Raw genomic sequence first — 24,125 nt, 5'->3', positions numbered from 1 at the left:
CTTAAAAGCCCTGAAAGTTGTACTGAGGGGATGGTATTCAAGGAGTGGTGTGAAAAGCAAACATCAAAGCCAATCTAGAGAATGAGGAAGTTAGGCAGACTGAAAGATGTATGGCATGTCTGGGGTTAGAATGTAGTTTTCATAGGGGTACCTATGAACTGACATTTGGATGAGAAATTGACAGAATATGGGAAGGTTTTCATGGAAGCATAGATGAGATTAAAGGGGCCCCCTTCTATTTCCTTCTCCTCCTACTCAGGGACATCCTTGGGTGTGAATGGCTGGAAAGAAGAAAAAGCGGCCTCTAAAATATTGATTTTAAAAAGTGTGGCTTAAATAAAATTTTACCACTGGATAGAGGGAATTGAAGTAAAATGGGGTGAAATAAGACATTCTCAGTGGCAAGTTAAAGGTTATATCAGCAACTAATGGACAAATAGGAAGATCAGGAAAGGTAGTCAGATCTCCAAACTGACCCTTGAAATTACCTACATTTTCTCTCTGCTACTGTGATCTTAAATTTTATTATAGGTTACATTTTTTTTTTTTTTTTTTTGCGGTATGCGGGCCTCTCACTGTTGTGGCCTCTCCTGTTGGGGAGCACAGTCTCCGGACGCGCAGGCTCAGCGGCCATGGCTCACGGGCCCAGCTGCTCCGTGGCATGTGGGATCTTCCCAGAATGGGGCACAAACCCATGTCCCCTGCATCGTCAGGCGAACTCTCAACCACTGCGCCACCAGGGAAGCCCCTATAGGTTACATTTTGAAAACAGAGAAAGAATTCAACTTAGCCTCTGCACTAGTTTACTGTAGATTCAGCAAAAGGAGAACTTGTCTTATATTTTTGCATAACTTAGAATCACTAGGACCTGTCTATCATACAGAAGTAAGGATTTGGCATAACCATGCAATGAAGATTCTTTCTTTCTTTCTTTCCTTGTATAGGCAGCTTTTTCTGATTTCCTACAGAGAAGCTCTAGAGATTTATCCAAGCATGTTAAAGTTGTCGTAAGTATTGAATGTGTTGACTCATTTCATTTAAATGTAAAAAGCATGCCCCCTAACATGAACCCCAAATACCAGTTTATATACTTAATCAGTGGGCTGCATAGAACTTTAACTGAATTGAGTGTAGTTTGTTCGACCAACATTTATGAGCATTTAGTTATGTGTCAGGCACTGTCTTAGTTGCTGAGGATGAAGTTAAATAAGATGACTGGCTTCACCACTGAAGAGACTCACAGTTGAGTCATGGGGAAGGGCACATAACTCTGGGCAGAACAATATAATAAATGTTGTTATTGGATTACTTATATAATATACTGGTGGCACAAAGGGAGAAATGAAAACTGCCCATGGTGCAGTTGGGGAAGTCATCAAAGGAATGAAGTTGAGCTGGCTCTTAAAGTAGAAATAGATGCTCACCAAACAAGTATCTTTATTCCCAGCCTATCTGAAGAGTCTCCATCTTAGAAAAATACTTTGATTTCATTATTTTGTGGTCATTCACTCTCCAGCCTGGTCAAGGTCCTTCACCACTTAAGAGATTTCTTTTTTTTGGGTGCTATTTCCTTCTGGGTCTCTATCCCAGGTTTTAGGGACATTCATCTTGGAGGCAAGGGAGATGGGAAGTCATTTTTTCTCTAAGAGATGTATTTAAAAATAACATATCATTGATTATGAAGAAAGACAAAGTGTTTCCTTATAGTAAACAAATTAAAAGAGCGAATGAACATGACTTGGCTGTACATACCTGTATAAGGAAAGAGAAACATGGAAGATAGAGAAAAATATATAGATGGGAAAGAAGGAATGGGAATATAGTAATGCTTGAATTTATCATGGAATAGATAAAGAATAGCATTTGTGACAGGAGGGGACAGGACAAAAGGTATACATGCAAATAGAGAGAAATATATGACCTTAAACTAATGGATTTATAGAGGAATATAGAGGAGCCTGAGAGGATACAAATTCAAATTTGTTGTCACCAATAAAACCTATAGGAGACATGAATCTCCTAAATCAGTTGAAACAGAGTTTACCACTAATCACCCTTGGCATCATTTTCAGATGTTTCAGTTCTCATGAAATACCAACGAAAAGCAAGTATCCTATAGCAGTAGCGACTTTTGAAAACTGAAATATTGCCTTTTTAAAGCTAGATACAAGAAAGACACATGGTCCATTGAACTGTGAAGATCTTGATTTTGATAAAATGATGGTTAGTTAAGTAGCAGCAACCTTGCCTCAGACTTCCCCTGTTTCTTCTTTGGCTGCCTTCAGCCCAGCCAAAAATAAACTTTCCCTCCTCTTGCAGTATTTTTCACATTATTAGGAACATTGCAGCACCTGCTGGGAGAGCCAGTGAGCGGAGGGCAGTGGCCATATTGAATGGTAATGGTGTCCACTGTTTAACTCAGCTGGATGGAAATTAAACTCTATGCCACCTCACCACTAGAAAGCTTTTCTCCATGCACATCTGGCAGTCCTCCTGATGAGAAATATCTCAGGCATGGTTGGCTGTATATCAGGGATTAAAAGAAGCTTGTAGAGAGGCCAAAGTGGCAGTCAAATAACTAGAAAAGGTTTGATATCAGCCTGTACATGTAATATTCCAGGTGGATTGGTCTATGTAATCATCTCTTTTTTTTATGAAGAGAAAAAAAAAACAATAGAAACTAAGTCTGAACAATTCTGATTCAGTCCTAGGTCTATCTTTATGAGGTATATGACTTTGGGGGAAGCATTCAACCTTTCAGAAGAGTTTACTCTCCTCATCTGTAAAGCAGGCATAACAACATATGCATTTGAAGCAACAGTTACCATTGTGCTGTGACACAGAGGGACACAAGGATATTTCTACAGCGACATCATTGTATGTTTCCTGAGTGTGAGATGAAAAGGATGGGGGGGTTTAGAGCAATTAGATGTACACATAACAGCAGACCATCTTATCTTTGCCACAGGGTGAAGTCAGTGTTTCCAAGGTAATAGTTAATAATCTCTCACATGAATACTACAGACACACACACACACACACACACAGAGAGAGGACAGTAATGAAAACCTACATACAACATTATTTTGTTCTACTTCACATGTGTTCTTCTTGTTTTGATGTATCAATGTGTGAGCTTGTACACAGGAAGATATTTTGTATGCACATATTTTCCTTTGTGTGTTTGAAGTAGGGAAAAAGTTGAAAACTGCTGCTCTAAAGAGTTGTAAACTTTAAATGCAATAATATATAAGAAACTTTCGTAAAACTCAATATATTGTAAGGTGCCCATCCTCATAGAATTCAGTGAGTTTCCAGAATCGCTGATGAGTTTTTCAGGAGGAAAAAGTAGAAAATTTTTTTAGAAAACGAATTCTGCTCTAAGTACAATAATATTAAGTATAATTTTTTTCTGTAATGCAACAATACTGCTTTGCATGCTTTTAATGTATCACATGCTATTTTTTTAAAAGTTCAGTTGCTTTCAACACTCAATTTTGATCATTTAAGATGTCTACATTTTTTCTTCACTGGTAGAGCCATCTGTCACCTCATTTCAAGTCCTTAACTTGGGAGACCTCATGTTTATTTAAGTATCTGAGAGTGGTGTAAAAACACCTTCAATCAATGTCCAGAATTTGATTCCTATCTAAAAAACGTTTGAAAATACTTTGTTTATTTAGGATTGTAAGATTTCCCAGGAACAATTTTTGAGAATGCTCATGTAAAAAATTAGGCTGTGTTAAGATCAGCTGGGAGGAGAATGAGACAACCTTGACCACTAGCAGATTCATTTTACCTGGATTGAAACTCCCTCTGAAGCCATCTTTAGAAATTAGCAGGGAGCTTAGGAATGCTTTACCCTGTCTTCAGCAGAGAAGACAATGGGGGAAATTCTGTGATGAGGGTGTGAGGAGAGCAAATATAAAAGCAAGCTTTATACCTTTGACATTGAGAGGCCTACAGTCATGACTAGAGTGTTCCTCTTTTGGCTTTTGTCACCAGTGGGAAATGTAACCCCTTTCTTTGATTAGTCAGATGATGCTCTTGAGGAAAGTACTAACTGGTGAGGGAAGCCACACACAAAGGCATTGAGGCCAAGCCACCCTGAGGCTCTTGAAACCCAGGGTCACGGCCAGCTTCAATAAAGCGCTTTATCTCAGAAGACCAGTCACAGTCTGTAAGAGATTAAATTGATAAGAGCACATCACTAATTAGTGATTGCTAATACTAATTTATAACAGATACTTTATAAAAAAGCATGCAGGGTATATTCCTTTTAAACAGCGTTCAAAATATCATGTCGAATATTTTCAAAATAAAAATTATCTCAAAATGCAAATAAAATAAATGGTCACATTCACGACTATTGTTTGAATCAGATGACTTTGGTAGAGATTGCTACTGCCGCAACTTGGGGATTCATCCTTTTTATTCTTTTAAACGTTCATAAATTTTCTAATGTTGATACTACAAGCCAATTTATGCTATCCAATAATAATCCAAGGTTAAGAATGATGATAGTTCCTTTGATTGTGAGACCAGAGAAAAATCATTTTGGTCAAATGGCAGCTTTGTTTTTACATTAAATCAAAACAAATCCAAGCCCAGAACCCTGGGTCTGGGAAAGTTATAATCAGAATAAATTTTCAATCGTAGTAATGGGCATCCACTTCAGCAGAGACAGGGACAAGGGGAAGACCATGGTACATGCTATTGTCACCCTAGTTGTCTTTTAGACTTGAGCCTACTTCAGAATCCTTGCTTTTTCTGCTTTGATTTTTGCAGTGTGATGGAACAGATCTCACCCCAAAGATTCAGGAACTGAAGTTCCAGTGTATAGTATTTTTAAATATACCCAGGTAAGCTCTGTTCATACTGTTTCCTTGGTTTGATGTGAACTCCATTTGACTTAAGGTTTTCTGCTTTCATTATAGAAAATTTCCAGGCACAAACAATGAAAAACAGTTATTTTAATGGCTTATTAAGGGTTTTCGAGTCTGATAATTTTGTTCTCCTACTTGGTTTGTTTAGTGTTCTCTGTGGTATTTTTGTGTTTATGTGATACGGTATGCATGGTGTATACTTACCCACCCTTAAGAAGCCCAGGCAGCCCCCTGGATTGGAACATTAATTCTCAATTACTGACGCCTTCCATCCCCTCACCCTCCAGGAATGATAGACTTGAACAAATCCCTGTTCTCAGTTTCCCAAAAGCTATTAGGCAACCATCCAGCCTGATTTCAGCATGGAATTCATTCAAAATAATTGCCAGATGATTACTTTGAAAAAATAGGATCAATTAGAGTAGCATTTTCTAGCCAGGTTGTCAACTCTCTTTGGTGCTATTATATACCTCAGGAGAAAGGGATATTTAAGATTAACTAGTCTCAAAATAAGCATGTATCTCAGTGGCATCAAATTAGATTCTAGGCTCCCAAGCCAAGATTTTGAAAGGGGTGGATCTATGACCCTTTGTTATTTGCAAACCAGACAACTCAGACACAAAAATCCATGAGCAAGTTCTGTTTAGACTGAATTTAGTTGAAATGAGAATTGTGTGTAAATCTATGGCTAGGGAAATACATTACAGTCTCCTGATTACTTTTGGCAGTGCTCAATGTAGCCCCTTACATCCTATTCTGGAAGTATTTTCATTTTAGTTGTCGAAGTAGAAGGCCTAGTAGATTCTCAGGAAACATTGTTTATTAGCAATAACAATGCTCTTCTCTTTTTCTTCTTGCTCCTCCCCCATCCCCCCCTCTGGATTTTGCTTCCTCCACTTTTCAACTTCCTTGATTTCCCCTTCCCTTTCTAATCTCACCTCTTTGTCTCATCCGTTTTTCACTCCTTCTGTCCGCTTCAGTTATCTTTCCTTCGTCCTGGGGTACTTATTGCCTTCGTTCTGTGTATATCATTGATGCTTACCCACCTCAGTTCCATTTCCCTTTCCTATTGGCATGTATATGTCTCCCTCCAAGACCAAGTTCTGAAACCACCTATTGATAACTCACGGTATGTGATAGAAAGTAAGCATTTGTGAATTACAGAGTGAGACATGTTGATAAATAATTAGGAGAAAGTTGAGCTCCATGGGATGCTTTTGTTGTAAAATTTTGCCCCATTTTCATAAATTGATACTTGGAGGTGATAAATTCATTTTCTTTTTTATTGGGAGGTGTGAACCAAGAGTAGAAAGATGTGTGAAATAAACATCGGATCGAACTATAAATTAATCCCCAATGATAATCATGGGAAGACTGGAACAAATTTAATTCTGCTTTTACTCTTCTCTTGCAGATATTGTGCTGGCACAATGCCTTGGGGGAACCCAGGAGATCACCATGACTTTGAACCTCAGCGTCATGATGATGGTTATATTGAAGTCATTGGATTCACCATGGCCTCTTTGGTGGGCAATGCATCTATGTTATTGAAGTGTAATGTACTTTAGTCAGAGTTAGACTTTACTATTCATTTTATAGGACCTTAGTATAATGTTCTTTCCTGGCTTATCAACTCACAAACTTTATGCAATGTAGAGTTGCTAAGGGAAGACAAAAACAAAAAGTAATTCTTCATGTCACTAAAAACATTGATGCACATTTTTTGTTTAAACTTCAAAGATAAATGAATATTATGTGTTAATTATCCTGATGAATTTTCTACCAGAATGAAGTGGAAAGTTTTCATGCTAATTAACAAGCATCATGCCACAGACATATCCTTGATGCAGAAACCTTGCCATTTGATACTTTTTTGATTTGCTGAGTACTTGAGTGCTTAGATAAAAAAGAAAGTGGTCATTTGCATTCATCCCCATCTTGCCTGCTTAAGCATAAGATGGGCATCTCCCTTATCACAAAATACCTGAATATAGAAGAACATCATTGTTGTGACATTAATGAATATTCAGTTGCACAGTATCGAGATCACCTTGCATTTTAATTTTGTTTGCTGGCATTAAAAAAGTAAACGTATAGTATAAGGTCAGTTTCAAGCAGGTTTTAGCCATGTGTTTCAACTTATTATTGAATGATGAGGAAACCAATTAAAAAGTTTGCTTATCATTTTTTTAGATTTTATTTATTATTTTTGGCTGCATTGGGTCTTTGTTGCTGCATACAGGCTTTTCTCTAGTTGTGTCGAGCAGGGGCTACTCTTCCTTGTGGTGCGCGGGCTTCTCATTGCAGTGGCTTCTCTTGTTGTGCAGCATGGGCTCTAGGCGCGCGGGCTTCCGTAGTTGTGACACGGGCTCAGTAGTTGTGGCGCATGGGCTTAGTTGCTCTGCGGCATGTGGGGTCTTCCCGGACCAGGGCTCGAACCCGTGTCCCCTGCATTGGCAGGTGGATTCTTAACCACTGCACCACCAGGGAAGCCCAGGTTTGCTTATCATTTTATCCGGTGTAAATCAGGCCACACTATCAGTTTGTAAAGCGAATTAAAATAAAGCTTCTACTTGCACTTGGCTGGCATTTGGTTTGTGCCATACCTATGCCTCAAAGCAAGAAGGTTGTATTTCTTGTCCTGAACAACCCAAAACAACTCTTTTTCACTCACCTCGTGAATTCCAAATGACTTTTCCTCCATCACCTCGAATTAGTGAGATTTAACAGAATACCCTATTATGATTATGGCAAGAATGTCCATCGCCTGAGATGGTGATGTTGCTTGTTACATGTGCCATGTCTACAATGAAATGGCCATTAGGTGTAAAAGATTGCTCTAGGATTGATCTAATTTTCAGAGTTGTAGCTCATATATAGCTCTTTCTCTCCAAAGGTCTTTATGCTAACTATAGGTAAAGACTCAGCCAAGAGCAAATAGGAATAAGTCCAGGTAGGGTATGTGCCAGGCAGAATTCTTGGAGGTGCCCAAGACAAACCTGGCCACATGTGTTTTACTCATTCATTTATTCACTAATCCAGTGACCATGTCTTGAATGTTTACCGTGTGTGAGAGCTTCCTAGTCCTGGCTGTGTGGTAGAAGGCTGTCAGGGAATGTCTCAGAGAAGGTGATCCCTTACCTAGGCTTGGGAGGGCAGGGAGAATATTAAGACACTTTCCCATTGCTCTCAAGATCAAAATCTAAATCTTTATCACAAAATTGAGTTTCTCTCTGATTCTCTATCCTTTCCCACTGCCCTCTTTGTTTTCTAGCTCGTTGCCTGTCAAGTCAAGTGTAGCTTTGGGCATCCCTTGCTTCTTTTGTACCACAGGGACACTGCATATGCTGCCTCTCTCTCAAATGTTCTTTACCCCTCCGTCTTCTATAACTTTTCAGTCTGTATGTGTGTCAGGTTCTCTTTATAGTCTTTTTTTTGGTTTGGGTTGTTTCTGCTTACAATTATATAATTAAAGTCTGAGCAAGAAGGAGATGGCAGAGTGAAACTGGGTAATTAGAGGAGAATTTAATGGAGGGGCTCTTTACAAATAGTGCACTAGGTTTATGAGAAGCAGCAACGGATGGTGTTGTATTCCTGAGCTAAAGGTGCAAAGGCAGTCAGTTGTACCAGAAAGAGAACTATTTGGGAAAGACCACCTGTTAGGAGTAGTATTGCTAAGTGAAAGCAGCCGTCCTGTGCCAGCCTAGCAGGGAGAGGGTCAGGGACATCAATACAATTCTTGTCCTCCAGATCTTCTGCCGTTGTCTCCCTCTGGAGAAGTCTAACAGAAGCCGGAGGACAAGGGAGCCATTAATACAGTCTAAATGGGTCAGTTTCACAGGACAAAAAAGGAGCGCAGGGAAGGGGTGGAGTGCTGGGTGGGAGTGGCAGATGGTCGGGATCCATCACTCCAGTATATCTCTGGTACACAGCAGCGAGCCTGATACCTGTAACTGTCAGTGAGTAAATGTGACAGGATGAATGAATTTTGCCAGGAGAAGAAGAATGGACTTGGCATTCTGGAAAAAGGGAAATTTACATACACTTGGTAGTATTAGAGATCAAGTCCTCTGTGGAGACTACAGTTAGTCTTATGTAGCATAAAGGTAGGTGAAAAGTGAGAGTGATGTAGGTAATGCTGGAGAGGCAGGCAGGGGTGAGATCACAAAGTGCATTATAGAATTTATCTAGGAGTTTTGACTTTGAGGAATTAGTAAAGTGTGTTTTTTTTTATTAAAAAAGTTTTTTTAACGTCTTTATTGGAGTATAATTGCTTTACAATGGTGTGTTAGTTTCTGCTGTATCAAAAAGTGAATCAGCTATATGTATACATATATCCCCATATCCCCTCCCTCTTACACCTTCCTATCCCACTCCTCTAGGTGGTAACAAAGCACCAAGCTGATCTCCCTGTGCTATGCGGCTGCTTCCCACTAGCTATCTATTTTACATTTGGTAGTGTATATATGTCCATGCCACTCTCTCACTTCATACCAGCTTACCCGTCCCCCTCCCCATGTCCTCAAGTCCATTCTCTATGTCTGCGTTTTTATTACTGTCCTGCCCCTAGGTTCATCAGAACCATATATTTTTTTAGAGTCCATATATATGTGTTAGCATATGATACTTGTTTTTCTCTTTCTGACTGACTTCACTTGTATGACTGACTCTAGGTCCATCCATCTCACTACAAATAACTCAATTTCATTTTTTATGGCTGAGTAATATTTCATTGTATGTATGTGCCACATCTTCTTTATCTATTCATCTGTCGATGGACACTTAGGTTGATTCCATGTCCTGGCTATTGTAAATAGTGCTGCAATGAACATTGTGGTATATGATCCTTTTTGAATTATGGTTTTCTCAGGGTATATGCCCAGTAGTGGGATTGCTGGATCATATAGTAGTTTGACTTTTAGTTTTTTAAGGAACCTCCATATTGTTCTCCATAGTGGCTGTATCAATTTACATTCCCACCAACAGTGCAACAGTGCTTTTCTCCACACCCTCTCCATCATTTATTGTTTGTAGATTTTTTGATGATGGCCATTCTGACTGGTGTGAGGTGATACCTCATTGTAGTTTTGATTTGCATTTTTCTAATGATTAGTGATGCTGAGCATCCTTTCATGTGTCTGTTGGCAATCTGTATATCTTCTTTGGAGAAATGTCTATTTAGGTCATCTGCCCATTTTTGGATTGGGTTGTTTATTTTTTTGATATTGAGCTGCATGAACTGCTTGTATATTTTGGAGGTTAATCCTTTGTCAGTTGCTCCATTTGCAAATATTTTCTCCCATTCTGAGGGTTGTCTTTTGGTCTTGTTTATGGTTTCCTTTGTGGTACAAAAGCTTTTAAGTTTCACTAGGTCCCATTTGTTTATTTTTGTTTTTATTTCCATTTCTCTAGGAGGTGGGTCACAAAGGATCTTGCTGTGATTTATGTCATAGAGTGTTCTGCCTTTGTTTTTCTCTAAGAGTTTGATAGTGTCTGGCCTTACATTTAGGCTTTTAATCCATTTTGAGTTTATTTTTGTTTATGGTGTTACGGAGTGTTCTAATTTCGTTCTTTTACATGTAGCTGTCCAGTTTTCCCAACACCACTTATTGAAGAGGCTGTCCTTTCACCATTGTGTATTCTTGCCTCCTTTATCAAAGATAAGGTGACCATATGTGTGTGGGTTTATCTGTGAACTTTCTATCCTGTTCCATTGATCTGTATTTCTGTTTTTGTGCCAGTACCATACTGTCTTGATTACTGTAGCTTTGTAGTATAGTCTGAAGTCCAGGAGCCTGATTCCTCCAGCTCATTTTTCTTTCTCAAGATTGCTTTGGCTATTTGGGGTCTTTTTTGTTTCCATACAGATTGTGAAATTTTTTGTTGTAGTTCTGTGAAAAATGCCATTGGTAGTTTGATAGAGATTGCACTGAATCTGTAAATTGCTTTGGGTAGTATAGTCATTTTCACAATGTTTATTCTTCCAATCCAACAACGTGGTATATCTCTCCATCTATTTGTATCATCTTTAATTTCTTTCATCGGTGTCTTATAGTTTTCTGCATACAGGTCTTTTGTCTCCTTAGGTAGGTTTATTCCTAGGTATTTTATTCTTTTTGTTGCAGTTGTAAATGGGAGTGTTTCCTTAATTTCACTTTCAGATTTTTCATCATTAGTGTTTAGAAATGCCAGAGATTTCTGTGCATTAATTTTTCATCCTGATACTTTACCAGATTCATTAATTAGCTCTAGTCGTTTTCTGGTAGTATCTTTAGGATTCTCTATGTATAGTATCATGTCATCGGCAAACAGTGACAGCTTTACTTCTTTTCCAAATTGGATTCCTGGGCTTCCCTGGTGGCGCAGTGGTTGAGAGTCCGCCTGCCGATGCAGGGGACGCGGGTTCGTGCCCCGGTCTGGGAGGATCCCACATGCCGTGGAGCGGCTGGGCCCGTGAGCCATGGCCGTTGGGCCTGTGCGTCCGGAGCCTGTGCTCCGCAACGGGAGAGGCCACAACAGTGAGAGGCCCATATACCGCAAAAAAAAAAAAAAAAAAAAAAAAAGGACAAATTGGATTCCTTTTATTACTTTTTCTTCTATGATTGCTGTGGCTAAAACTTCCAGAACTGTATTGAATAGTAGTGGTGAGAGTGAGCAACCTTGTCTCATTCCTGATCTTAGTGGAAATGGTTTCAGTTTTTCACCATTGAGAGTGATGTTGGCTGTGGGTTTGTCATATATGGCCTTTTTAATGTTGAGGTAAGTTCCCTCTATGCCTACTTTCTGGAGGATTTTTATCATAAATGGGTGTTGAATTTTGTCAAAAGCGTTTTCTGCATCTGTTGAGATTATCATATGGTCTTGATCCTTCAATTTGTTGATATGGTGTATCACATTGATTGATTTGTGTACATTGAAGAATCCTTGCATTCCTGGGATAAACCCCACTTGATCATGGTGTATGATCCTTTTAATGTGCTGTTGGATTCTGTTTGCTAATATTTTGTTGAGGATATTTGCATCTATGTTCATCAGTGATATTGGCCTGTAGTTTTCTTTTTTTTTGTGACATCTTTGTCTGGTTTTGGTATCAGGGTGATGGTGGCCTCGTAGAAAGAGTTTGGGAGTGTTCCTCCCTCTACTGTATTTTGGAAGAGTTTGAGAAGGATGGGTGTTAGCTCTTCTCTAAATGTTTGATAGAATTCGCCTGTGAAGTCATCCTGTCCTGGGCTTTTGTTTTTTGGAAGATTTTTAATGACAGTTTCAATTTCAGTGCTTGTGATTGGTCTGTTTATATTTCCTATTTTTTCCTCATTCAGTTTCGGAAGGTTGTGCTTTTCTAAGAATTTGTCCATTTCTTCTGGGTTGTCCATTTTATTGGCATATAGTTGCGTGTAGTTATCTCTCATGATTCTTTGTATTTCTGCAGTGTCAGTTGTTACTTCTCCTTTTTCATTTCTAATTCTATTGATTTGAGTCTTTCCCCTTTTTTTCTTCTTGAGTCTGGCTAATGGTTTATCAATTTTGTTTATCTTCTCAAAGAACCAGCTTTTAGTTTTATTGATCTTTGCTATCATTTCCTTCATTTCTTTTTCATTTATTTCTGATCGGATCTTTATGATTTCTTTCCTTCTGCTGACTTTGGGTTTTTTGTTCTTCTTTCTCTAATTGCTTTAGGTTTAAGGTTAGGTTGTTTATGTGAGATTTTTCTTTTTTCTTGAGGTAGGATTGTATTGCTATAAACTTCCCTCTTAAAACTGCTTTTGCGACTTCCGGGTAAGATGGCGGAAGAGTAAGACGCGGAGATCACCTTCCTCCCCACAGATACACCAGAAATACAGCTACACGTGCAACAACTCCTACAGAACAACTACTGAACGCTGGCAGAAGACCCCAGACCTCCCAAAAGGCAAGAAACTCCCCACATACCTGGGTAGGGCAAAGCAGAGAGATTCCCGCAGAGAGGAGCGGTGCCGAGCGGCACTCACCAGCCCGAGAGGCTTGTCTGCTCCCCCGCCAGGGCGGGCGGCGCTGGAGCTGAGGCTCGGGCTTCGGTCAGAGCGCACGGAGAGGACTGGGACTGGCGGCGAGAACTCAGCCTGAAGGGGGCTAATGTGCCACAGCTAGCCGGGAGGGAGTCCGGGAAAACTCTGGAGCTGCCGAAGAGGCAGGAGACTTTTTCTTCCCTCTTGGTTTCCTGGTGCGCGAGGAGAGGGGATTAAGAGCGCCGCGTAAAGGAGCTCCAGAGACGGGCGCGAGTCGCGGCTGAAAGCGCGGAGCCCAGAGACGGGCGTGGGACGCTGGGGCTGCTGCTGCCGCCGCCAAGAAGCCTGTGTGCGAGCGCAGGACACTGTCCACACCGCCCTTCCGGGAGCCTGTGCAGCCTGCCACTGCCGGGGTCCCGGGATCCAGGGGCGGCTTCCCTGGGAGAACGCACGGCGCGCCCCGGGCTGGTGCAACATCACGCCGACCTCTGCCGCTGCAGGCACGCCCCGCACTCCGTGCCCCTCCCTCCCGCCCGGCCTGAGTGAGCCAGAGTCCCCGAAGAGGCTGCTCCTTTAACCCTGTCCTGTCTGAACGAAGAACAGACGCCCTCCGGCGACCTACACGCAGAGGCGGGGCCAAATCCAAAGCTGAGACCCAGGAGCTGTGAGAACAAAGAAGAGAAAGGGAAACCTCTCCCAGCAGCCTCAGAAGCAGCGGATTAAAGCTCCACAATCAACTTCATGTACCCTGCATCTGTGGAATACATGAATAGACAACAAATCATCCCAAATTGAGGAGCCAGGAGTCAGTGCTGTGCCTCTGAGGTGGGAGAGCGAACTTCAGGACACTGGTCCACAAGAGACCTCCCAGCTCCACATAATATCAAACGGCGAAAATCTTCCAGAGATCTCCATCTCAACACCAGCACCCAGCTTCACTCAACGACCAGCAAGCTACAGTGCTGGACACCCTATGCCAAACAACTAGCAAGACAGGAACACAACGCCACCCATTAGCAGAGAGGCTGCCTCAAATCATAAAAAGTCCGCAAACACCCCAAAACACACCACCAGACGTGGACCTGCCCACCAGAAAGACAAGATCCAGCCTCATCCACCAGAACACAGGCAGTAGTCCCCTCCACCAAGAAGGCTACACAACCCACTAAACCAACCTTAGCCACTGGGGACAGACACCAAAAACAACGGGAACTACGAACCTGCAGCCTGCAAAGAGGAGACCCCAAACACAGTAACATAAGCAAAATGAGAAGACAGAAAAACACACAGCAGGAGAAGGAGCAAGATAAAAACCCACCAGACCTAACAAATGAAGAGGTAATAGGCAGTCTATCTGAAAAAGAATTCAGAATAATGATGGTAAAGATGATCCAAAATCTTGGAAATAGAATAGACAAAATGCAAGAAACAGTTAACAAGGACCTAGAAGAACTAAAGACGAATCAAGCATCGATTAAAAACACAATAAATGAAATAAAAAATACTCTAGATGGGATCAATAGCAGAATAACTGAGGCAGAAGAACGGATAAGTGAGGTGGAAGATAAAATAGTGGAAATAACTGCTGCACAGCAAAATAAAGAAAAAAGAATGAAAAGAACAGAGGACAGTCTCAGAGACCTCTGGGACAACATTAAACGCACCAACATTCGAATTATAGGGGTTCCAGAAGAAGAAGAGAAAAAGAAAGGGACTGAGAAAATATTTGAAGAGATTATAGTTGAAAACTTCCCTAATATGGGAAAGGAAATAGTTAATCAAGTCCAGGAGGCACAGAGAGTCCCATACAGAATAAATCCAAGGAGAAATACACCAAGACACATATTAATCAAACTGTCAAAAATTAAACACAAAGAAATCATATTAAAAGCAGCAAGGCAAAAACAACAAATAACACACAAGGGAATCCCCATCAGGATAACAGCTGATCTCTCAGCAGAAACTCTACAAGCCAGAAGGGAGTGGCAGGACATACTTAAAGTGATGAAGGAGAAAAACCTGCAACCAAGATTACTCTACCCAGCAAGGATCTCATTCAGATTTGATGGAGAAATTAAAACCTTTACAGACAAGCAAAAGCTGAGAGAGTTCAGCACCACCAAACCAGCTTTACAACAAATGCTAAAGGAACTTCTCTAGGCAAGAAACACAACAGAAGGAAAAGAACTACAATAACGAACCCAAAACAATTAAGAAAATGGGAATAGGAACATACATATCAATAATTACCTTAAATGTAAATGGACTAAATGCTCCCACCAAAAGACACAGACTGGCTGAATGGATACAAAAACAAGACCCATATATATGCTGTCTACAAGAGACCCACTTCAGACCTAGAGATACATACAGACTGAAAGTAAGGGGATGGAAAAAGATATTCCATGCAAATGGAAACCAAAAGAAAGCTGGAGTAGCAATTCTCATATCAGACAAAATAGACTTTAAAATAAAGACTACTAGAAGAGACAAAGAAGGACACTACATAATGATCAAGGGATCAATCCAAGAAGAAGATATAACAATTGTAAATATTTATGCACCAAACATAGGAGCACCTCAATACATAAGGGAAATATTAACAGCCATAAAAGGAGAAATCGACAGTAACACAATCATAGTAGGGGACTTTAACACCCCACTTTCACCAATGGACAGGTCATCCAAAATGAAAATAAATAAGGAAACACAAGCTTTAAATGATACATTAAACAAGATGGACTTAATTGATATTTATAGGACATTCCATCCAAAAACAACAGAATACACATTTTTCTCAAGTGCTCATGGAACATTCTCCAGGATAGATCATATCTTGGGTCACAAATCAAGCCTTGGTAAATTTAAGAAAATTGAAATTGTATCAAGTATCTTTTCCGACCACAATGCTATGAGACTAGATATCAATTACAGGAAAAAAGCTGTAAAACATACAAACACATGGAGGCTAAACAATACACTACTTAATAACGAAGTGATCACTGAAGAAATCAAAGAGGAAATTAAAAAATACCTAGAAACAAATGACAATGGAGACACGACGACCCAAAACCTATGGGATGCAGCAAAAGCAGTTCTAAGAGGGAAGTTTATGGCAATACAATCCCACCTTAAGAAACAGGAAATATCTCGAATAAACAACCTAACCTTGCACCTAAAGCAATTAGAGAAAGAAGAACAAAAACATCCCAAAGTTAGCACAAGGAAAGAAATCATAAAAATCAGATCAGAAATAAATGAAAAAGAAATGAAGGAAACGATAGCAAAGATCAATAAAACTAAAAGCTGGTTCTTTGAGAAGATAAACAAAATTGATAAACCATTAGCCAGACTCATCAAGAAAAAAAGGGAGAAGACTCAAATCAATAGAATTAGAAATGAAAAAGGAGAAATAACAACTGACACTGCAGAAATACAAAAGATCATGAGAGATTACTATAAGCAACTCTATGCCAATAAAATGGACAACCTGGAAGAAATGGACAAATTCTTAGAAATGCACAACCTGCCAAGACTGACTCAGGAAGAAATAGAAAATATGAATAGACCAATCACAAGCACTGAAATTGAAACTGTGATTAAAAATCTTCCAACAAACAAAAGCCCAGGACCAGATGGCTTCACAGGCGAATTCTATCAAGCATTTAGAGAAGAGCTAACACCTATCCTTCTCAAACTCTTCCAAAATATAGCAGAGGGAGGAACACTCCCAAACTCATTCTACGAGGCCACCATCACCTTGATACCAAAACCAGACAAGGATGTCACAAAGAAAGAAAACTACAGGCCAATATCACTGATGAACATAGATGCAAAAATCCTCAACAAAATACTAGCAAACAGAATCCAACAGCACATTAAAAGGATCATACACCATGATCAAGTGGGGTTTATTCCAGGAATGCAAGGATTCTTCAATATACACAAATCAATCAATGTGATACACCATATTAACAAGTTGAAGGAGAAAAACCATATGATCATCTCAATAGATGCAGAGAAAGCTTTTGACAAAATTCAACACCCATTTATGATAAAAACCCTGCAGAAAGTAGGCATAGAGGGAACTTTCCTCAACATAATAAAGGCCATATATGACAAACCCACAGCCAGCATCGTCCTCAATGGTGAAAAACTGAAACCATTTCCACTAAGATCAGGAACAAGACAAGGTTGCCCACTCTCACCACTCTTATTCAACATAGTTTTGGAAGTTTTAGCCACAGCAATCAGAGAAGAAAAGGAAATAAAAGGAATCCAAATGGGAAAAGAAGAAGTAAAGCTGTCACTGTTTGCAGATGACATGATACTATACATAGAGAATCCTAAAGATGCTACCAGAAAACTACTAGAGCTAATCAATGAATTTGGTAAAGTTGCAGGATACAAAATTAATGCACAGAAATCTCTGGCATTCCTATATACTAATGATGAAAAATCTGAAAGTGAAATCAAGGAAACACTCCCATTTACCATTGCAACAAAAAGAATAAAATATCTAGGAATAAACCTACCTAAGGAGACAAAAGACCTGTATGCAGAAAATTATAAGACACTGATGAAAGAAATTAAAGATGATACAAATAGATGGAGAGATGTACCATGTTCTTGGATTGGAAGAATCAACATTGTGAAAATGACTCTACTACCCAAAGCAATCTACAGATTCAATGCAATACCTATCAAACTACCAATGGCATTTTTCACAGAACTAGAACAAAAAATTTCACAATTTGTATGGAAACACAAAAGACCCCGAATAGCCAAAGCAATCTTGAGAACGAAAAATGGAGCTGGAGGAATCAGGCTCCCTGACTTCAGACTATACTACAAAGCTACAGTAATCAAGACAGTATGGTACTGGCACAAAAACAGAAAGATAGATCAATGGAACAGGATAGAAAGCCCAGAGATAAACCCACGGACATATGGTCACCTTATCTTTGATAAAGGAGGCAGGAATGTACAGTGGAGAAAGGACAGTCTCTTCAATAAGTGGTGCTGGGAAAACTGGACAGGGACATGTAAAAGTATGAGATTAGATCACTCCCTAACACCATACACAAAAATTAGCTCAAAATGGATTAAAGACCTAAATGTATGGCCAGACACTATCAAACTCCTAGAGGAAAACATAGGCAGAACACTCTATGACATAAATCACAGCAAGATCCTTTTTGACCCATCTCCTAGAGAAATGGAAATAAAGACAAAAATAAACACATGGGACCTAATGAAACTTAAAAGCTTTTGCACAGCAAAGGAAACCATAAACAAGACCAAAAGACAACCCTCAGAATGGGAGAAAATATTTGCAAATGAAGCAACTGACAAAGGATTAATCTCCAAAATTTATAAGCAGCTCATGCAGCTCAATAGCAAAAAAACAAACAACCCAATCCAAAAATGGGCAGAAGACCTAAATAGACATTTCTCCACAGAAGATATACAGACAGCCAACAAACACATGAAAGGATGCTCAACATCTTTACTCATTAGAGAAATGCAAATCAAAACTACAATGAGATATCATCTCACACCAGTCAGAATGGCCATCATCAAAAAATCTAGAAACAATAAATGCTGGAGAGGGTGTGGAAAAAAGGGAACACTCTTGCACTGCTGGTGGGAATGTGAATTGGTACAGCCACTATGGAGAACAGTATGGAGGTTCCTTAAAAAACTACAAATAGAACTACCATATGACCCAGCAATCCCACTACTGGGCATATACCCTGAGAAAACCATAATTCAAAAAGAGACATGTACCAAAATGTTCATAGCAGCCCTATTTACAATAGCCCGGAGATGGAAACAACCTAAGTGTCCATCATCGGATGAATGGATAAAGAAGATGTGGCACATATATACAATGGAATATTACTCAGCCATAAAAAGAAATGAAATTGAGCTATTTGTAATGAGGTGGATGGACCTAGAGTCTGTCATACAGAGTGAAGTAAGTCAGAAAGAGAAAGACAAATACTGTATGCTGACACATATATATGGAATTTAAGAAAAAAATGTCATCAAGAACATAGGGGTAAGACAGGAATAAAGACACAGACCTACTAGAGCATGGACCTGAGGATATGGGGAGGGGGAAGGGTAAGCTGTGACAAAGTGAAAGAGCGGCATGGACATATATACACTACCAAATGTAAGGTAGAGAGCTAGTGGGAAGCAGCCGCATAGCACAGGGAGATCAGCTCGGTTCTTTGTGACCGCCTGGAGGGGTGGGATAGGGAGGGTGGGAGGGAGACGCAAAAGGGAGGGGATATGGGAACATATGTATATGTATAACTGATAAAAAAAAAAATATATATATATATAAAAAAAAAAAAAAAAAAAAAAAAAAAAAACTGCTTTTGCTGCATCCCATAGGCTTTGGGTCATTGTGTTTTCATTGCCATTTGTTTCTAGATATTTTTTGATTTCCTCTTTGATTTCTTCAGTTATCTCTTGGTTATTTAGTAGTGTATTGTTTAGCCTTCATGTGTTTGTATTTTTTACAGATTTTTTTCCTGTAATTGATATCTAGTCTTATAGTGTTGTGGCCAGAAAAGATACTTGATACAATTTCAATTTTCTTAAATTTACCAAGGCTTTATTTGTGACCCAAGATATGATCTATCCTAGAGAATGTTCCATGAGCACTTGAGAAGAAAGTGTATTCTGTTGTTTTTGGATGGAATGTCCTCTAAATATCAGTTAAGTCCATCTTGTTTAATGTGTCATTTATAGGTTGTATTTCCTTATTTATTTTCATTTTGGATGACTTGTCCATTGGGGAAAGTGGGGTGTTAAAGTCCCCTACTATTATTGTACTACTGTAGATTTCCCCTTTTATGGCTGTTAGCATTTGCCTTATGTATTAAGGTGCTCCTATGTTGGGTGCATAAATATTTACAATTGTTATATCTTCTTCTTGGATCGATCCCTTGATCATTATGTAGTGTCCTTCTTTGTCTCTTGTAATAGGCTTTATTCTAAAGTCTATTCTGTCTGATATGATAATGGCTACTCCAGCTTTATTTGATTTCAATTTGTATGGAATATCTTTTTCCATCCCCTCACTTTCAGTCTGTACATATTCCTAGGTCTGAAGTGGGTCTCTTGTAGGCAGAATATAATCAGGTCTTGTTTTTGTATCCATTCAGCCAGTCTATTTCTTTTGGTTGGAGCATTTAATTCATTTACATTTAAGGTCATTATCAATATGTATGTTCCTATTACCATTTTCTTAATTGTTTGGGGTTTGTTTGTCTTTTTAGGTCTTTTCCTTCTCTTGTGTTTCCTGCCTAGAGAAGTTCCTTTAGCATTTGTTGAAAAGCTGGTTTGGTGGTGATGAATTCTCTTAGTTTTGCTTGTCTGTAAAGATTTTAATTTCTCCAGCTAATCTGAATGAGATCCTTGCTGGGTACAGTAATCTTGATTGTAGCTTTTACCCTGTCATCACTTTAAATATGTCCTGCCACACCCTTCTGGGTTGCAGAGTTTCTGCTGAAAGAGCAACTGTTAACTTTATGGGGATTCCCTTGTATGTTATTTGTTGGTTTTCCCTTGCTGCTTTTAATATTTTTTCTTTGTATTTAATTTTTGATAGTTTGATTAATATACATCTTGGTGTGTTTCTCCTTTGAATTATCCTGTATGGGACTCTCTGTGCTCCCTGGACTTGATTGACTTATTTCCTTTCCCATATTAGGGAAGTTTTCAACTATAATCTCTTCAAATATTTTTGCAGTCCCTTTATTTTTTTCTTCTTCTGGGGCCCCTATAATTTGAATGTTGGTGCATTTAATGTTGTCCCACAGGTCTCTGAGACTGTCCTCAATTCTTTGCATTTTTTTTTTCTGCTCTGTGTTAGTTATTTCCACTATTTTATCTTCTAGGTCACTTATCCTTTCTTCTATCTCAGTTATTCTGCTATTGATTCCTTCTAGAGAATTTTAAATTTCATTTATTGTGTTGATCATCATTGTTTGATTGCTCCATAGTTCTTCTAGGTCCTTGTTAAATGTTTCTTGTATTTTCTCCATTCTATTTCCAAGATTTTGGATCATCTTTACTATCATTACTCGGAATTCTTTTTCAGGTAGACTGACTATTTTGTCTTCATTTTTTTGGTCTGGTGGGTTTTTACCTTTCTCCTTTATCTGCTGTGTATTTCTGTGTCTTCTCATTTTGCTTAACTTACTGTGTTTGGGGTCTCATTTTCACAGACTGCAGCTTTGTAGTTGCCGTTGTTTTTGGTGTCTGCCCCCAGTGGGTAAGGTTGGTTCAATGGGTTGTGTAGGCTTCCTGGTGGAGGGGACTGGTGCCTGTGTTCTGATGGATGAGGCTGGATCTTGTCTTTCTGGTGGGCAGGACCGCATCCGGTGGTGTGTTTTTCAGTGTCTGTGAACTTATTGTGATTTTAGGCAAACTCTCTGCTAATGGGTGTGGTTGTGTTCCTGTCTTGCTAGTTGTTTGGCATGGGGTGTCCAGCACTGGAGCTTGTTCGTTGAGTGGAGCTGGGTCTTAGCACTGAGACGGAGATCTCTGGGAGAGCGCTTGCCAACTGATATTACAAGGGGCTGGGAGGTCTCTGGTGGACCAGTGTCCTGAACTCGGCTCTCCCACCTCCGAGGCTCAGGCCTGACACCTGGCTGGAGCACCAAGACCCTGTCAGCCACAGAGCTGGGTCATCCTGGAGAAGATGGAGTGAAGCCAGGAGAAAGCTAGAGGATGGGAGACCTGTCAGAAGGCTTGTTTGATGAAATCAGGCAAAGGTTGGTGACATTCTGTACCCAGGCTCTACTCACAAAGGGGAAAGGGGTGCCTCGGGAAGCCGAGCATGTGCTTCCACCTAAAGTGTGTTTAAGAATAAATACTTATTATGGGAAAAGTTCAGTGTAAAAACAGATAGTATATTGGACCCTCATGCACCATCCCTTAGCCTCTGTAATGATCAGTTCATGGACAATTTTATTTCTGTCCCCAGCTATGATCTCCTCTCTTATATTATTTTGAAGTAAGTCCCAGACATTATATCATTTTACCCATGAAATTTTCTGAATGTGTTTTTTAAAAGGTAAGATTTTCTTTTATGGATACAATCACAACATGTTATCTCAAAAATTAATAACTTCTGAATATCACTAAATACTCAGTATTCAAATTTTTAATTGTCTTGCAGATGTCATTTGTTTTCTTATGCTCTGTTTGTTTTCTTCAGGATTCAAATAAAATGCATTCACTGTGATTGGTTGGTATGACACTTAAGTCTCTGTAGGTTCCCACCCACCCATCTGTCTCTCTCTCTCTTTTTTTTCCCTTCATTTATTTATTAAAGAAACCAGGCTATTTGTCCTGTACTGTGCTGATAACATCTCCAAAGTCTCAATGACGTGTTCTTCTCTCTTCCCTGTTTCCGCCAAGTTGATATTTGGATATAGATTCATCAGACACATTTTTCCCAGATCTCTTTTGTAAGTAGTGTTTTATTCTTCCAAAAGAGGATATGTAATGTCTCGTTCTCTCTCTCTCTGTCTCTCTCGCTCTCGCTCTTTCTCTCTCTCTCGTTAACAGTCTTTGATGATCAATGTCTGCATCCAGGAATCATCAGTGGTTGCAAAATTGTGATATTCTACTTCTATCCTTCTTCATTTATTAACTGGAATATGTCTCTAAAGAGAAATTGTTTTCTATTCCTACTGTTTTGTTACTTAGTTATACAGTTTGTTTCAGAGAAGCAGGATAAATGGTTCTTTTATATATACATTTTCAAAATAATAAGTTAGTTCACTAGCATCTTTTGATGGTGACTGTGGTTTGGAAGTGGCATCCCACTGTGGTTTGGAAGTGGCATCCCAGTTTTGGGAACTACTCCCATGAACAGTTTGTGTCTGTATACCCTCCCCTTGAATCTAGGTGGGCTTACAAATACTTGGCAAATAGAGTACAGTGGAATTGATGCTGCGTAACTTTTGAGGCTGGATCATTAAATGCCATGCAGCATATGGAAAATATGGGCAATATTGATGGTCTCTAATTAACAGGAGTTTTGTAAATTCAAGGTAATACGTATTTAAAATGTCTCACTGCTCTCATTCATTCAATGTCGGTCATGAATATTTATTGAATAGTTGTTGAATCCCCAAATACTTATTGAATCCATAAATGACATTCTGCTAGGTAAAATGGTTACAAAATGAACCAGTAGAAAAGCTGTGTCCTCAGGATGCCCACAGTTCATGTTGTGGGGAGAGATGAAGAAAGAAATGAGCAATAACAGTCTGACAAATTCTAGGAGAAAGGCATGTGTGATGATAGAAAGGAGGACTGTGTTTACAAACTGGGGAGATCAGCAAAAATTTCACAAAGGAGGCAGGAGTCTCTATGGGTGAGATGGCCAAGTGGCTGCTCCCCTAGAGGGATCAGCCTAAGAGGGCATGGAAACCAGGAGAGCTACTAGTGGTGGTTCAGAGTGATGATACAAATGGTGAATAAAGGGCAGAAAAAGTTGGGTTTTTATAATTTGTTGTTTTAACTGTTATGGGGAGGTTGCAGCAGATGGCATGAGACAGGATCAGATTTGTTGCTCAGAAAAGTTATCTGGATGTCAGTGTGAAAGGTGACCAGAATCTTAACTTCTGGAGACAGATGGACAAATCAGGACATTGGTACCAAAGTCCAGGTGAAGAGGTGAGGAGATCCGAAAGCCTGAAGAAAGACAGTGGTGATGAAGATAGGAGGGGTTGGTGAATTCAAGAGTTATTGATACGGACTTATTGTGAAGGGTGAGAAAGGAGTATCAGTGACTGCCAGGTGGCCAGCATGGGCAAAGGGTGAATATATTATATGTGATAGAAAATATAAAAGAAAGGTAATAGTGTCAAAAAATGAACTCTGTTTTATATAAGTTAAAATTGAAACCCCTGTGAGACATCTAAGAAGATATAGAAATGTGCAGTTTGAAATATATGTTTAGAGCTCAGGAGATCCCTCTAGGTCAGAAGAGAGTATTTAGGGGGGTCTATCAAATCCTTTTCTTTCCCATCCCATCATTAGTAGGAAAAGGAGGAAAATAATAGATGGGAGTTGGTGTAGAGAAAATGGAATAGTAAAATTATTAAATGTAGATTATACTGCACAATTTTGAACATCCCATGTTCTTTAAATAATATTGCTTCATATTCATACACATCTTACCTTCCTATTCATATAGCAGACACTTGTATTTTTTTTT

The 24,125-nt window shown here is 39.4% G+C and overlaps 1 protein-coding gene across 2 annotated transcripts in view; it reads left to right on the top strand.

Annotated features, from left to right (window-relative positions):
• DGKI (diacylglycerol kinase iota) overlaps nucleotides 1-24,125 on the top strand; it is a 466,299-nt gene that overhangs the window by 273,666 nt on the left and 168,508 nt on the right. For both annotated transcript variants that reach the window (XM_060107765.1, XM_060107764.1), the window contains exons 17-19: nucleotides 945-1,007; nucleotides 4,789-4,862; nucleotides 6,301-6,412. In XM_060107765.1, coding sequence (XP_059963748.1) covers nucleotides 945-1,007; nucleotides 4,789-4,862; nucleotides 6,301-6,412 — 249 coding nt within the window. The remainder of the gene's footprint in view (nucleotides 1-944; nucleotides 1,008-4,788; nucleotides 4,863-6,300; nucleotides 6,413-24,125) is intronic.

The sequence above is a fragment of the Mesoplodon densirostris genome, chromosome 9 (assembly GCF_025265405.1).
Source record: "Mesoplodon densirostris isolate mMesDen1 chromosome 9, mMesDen1 primary haplotype, whole genome shotgun sequence".
Taxonomy (NCBI): Eukaryota; Metazoa; Chordata; class Mammalia; order Artiodactyla; family Ziphiidae; genus Mesoplodon; species Mesoplodon densirostris.
Note: the sequence above shows the minus strand (reverse complement) of the source record. Positions and strands in the feature narration are given on the sequence as shown.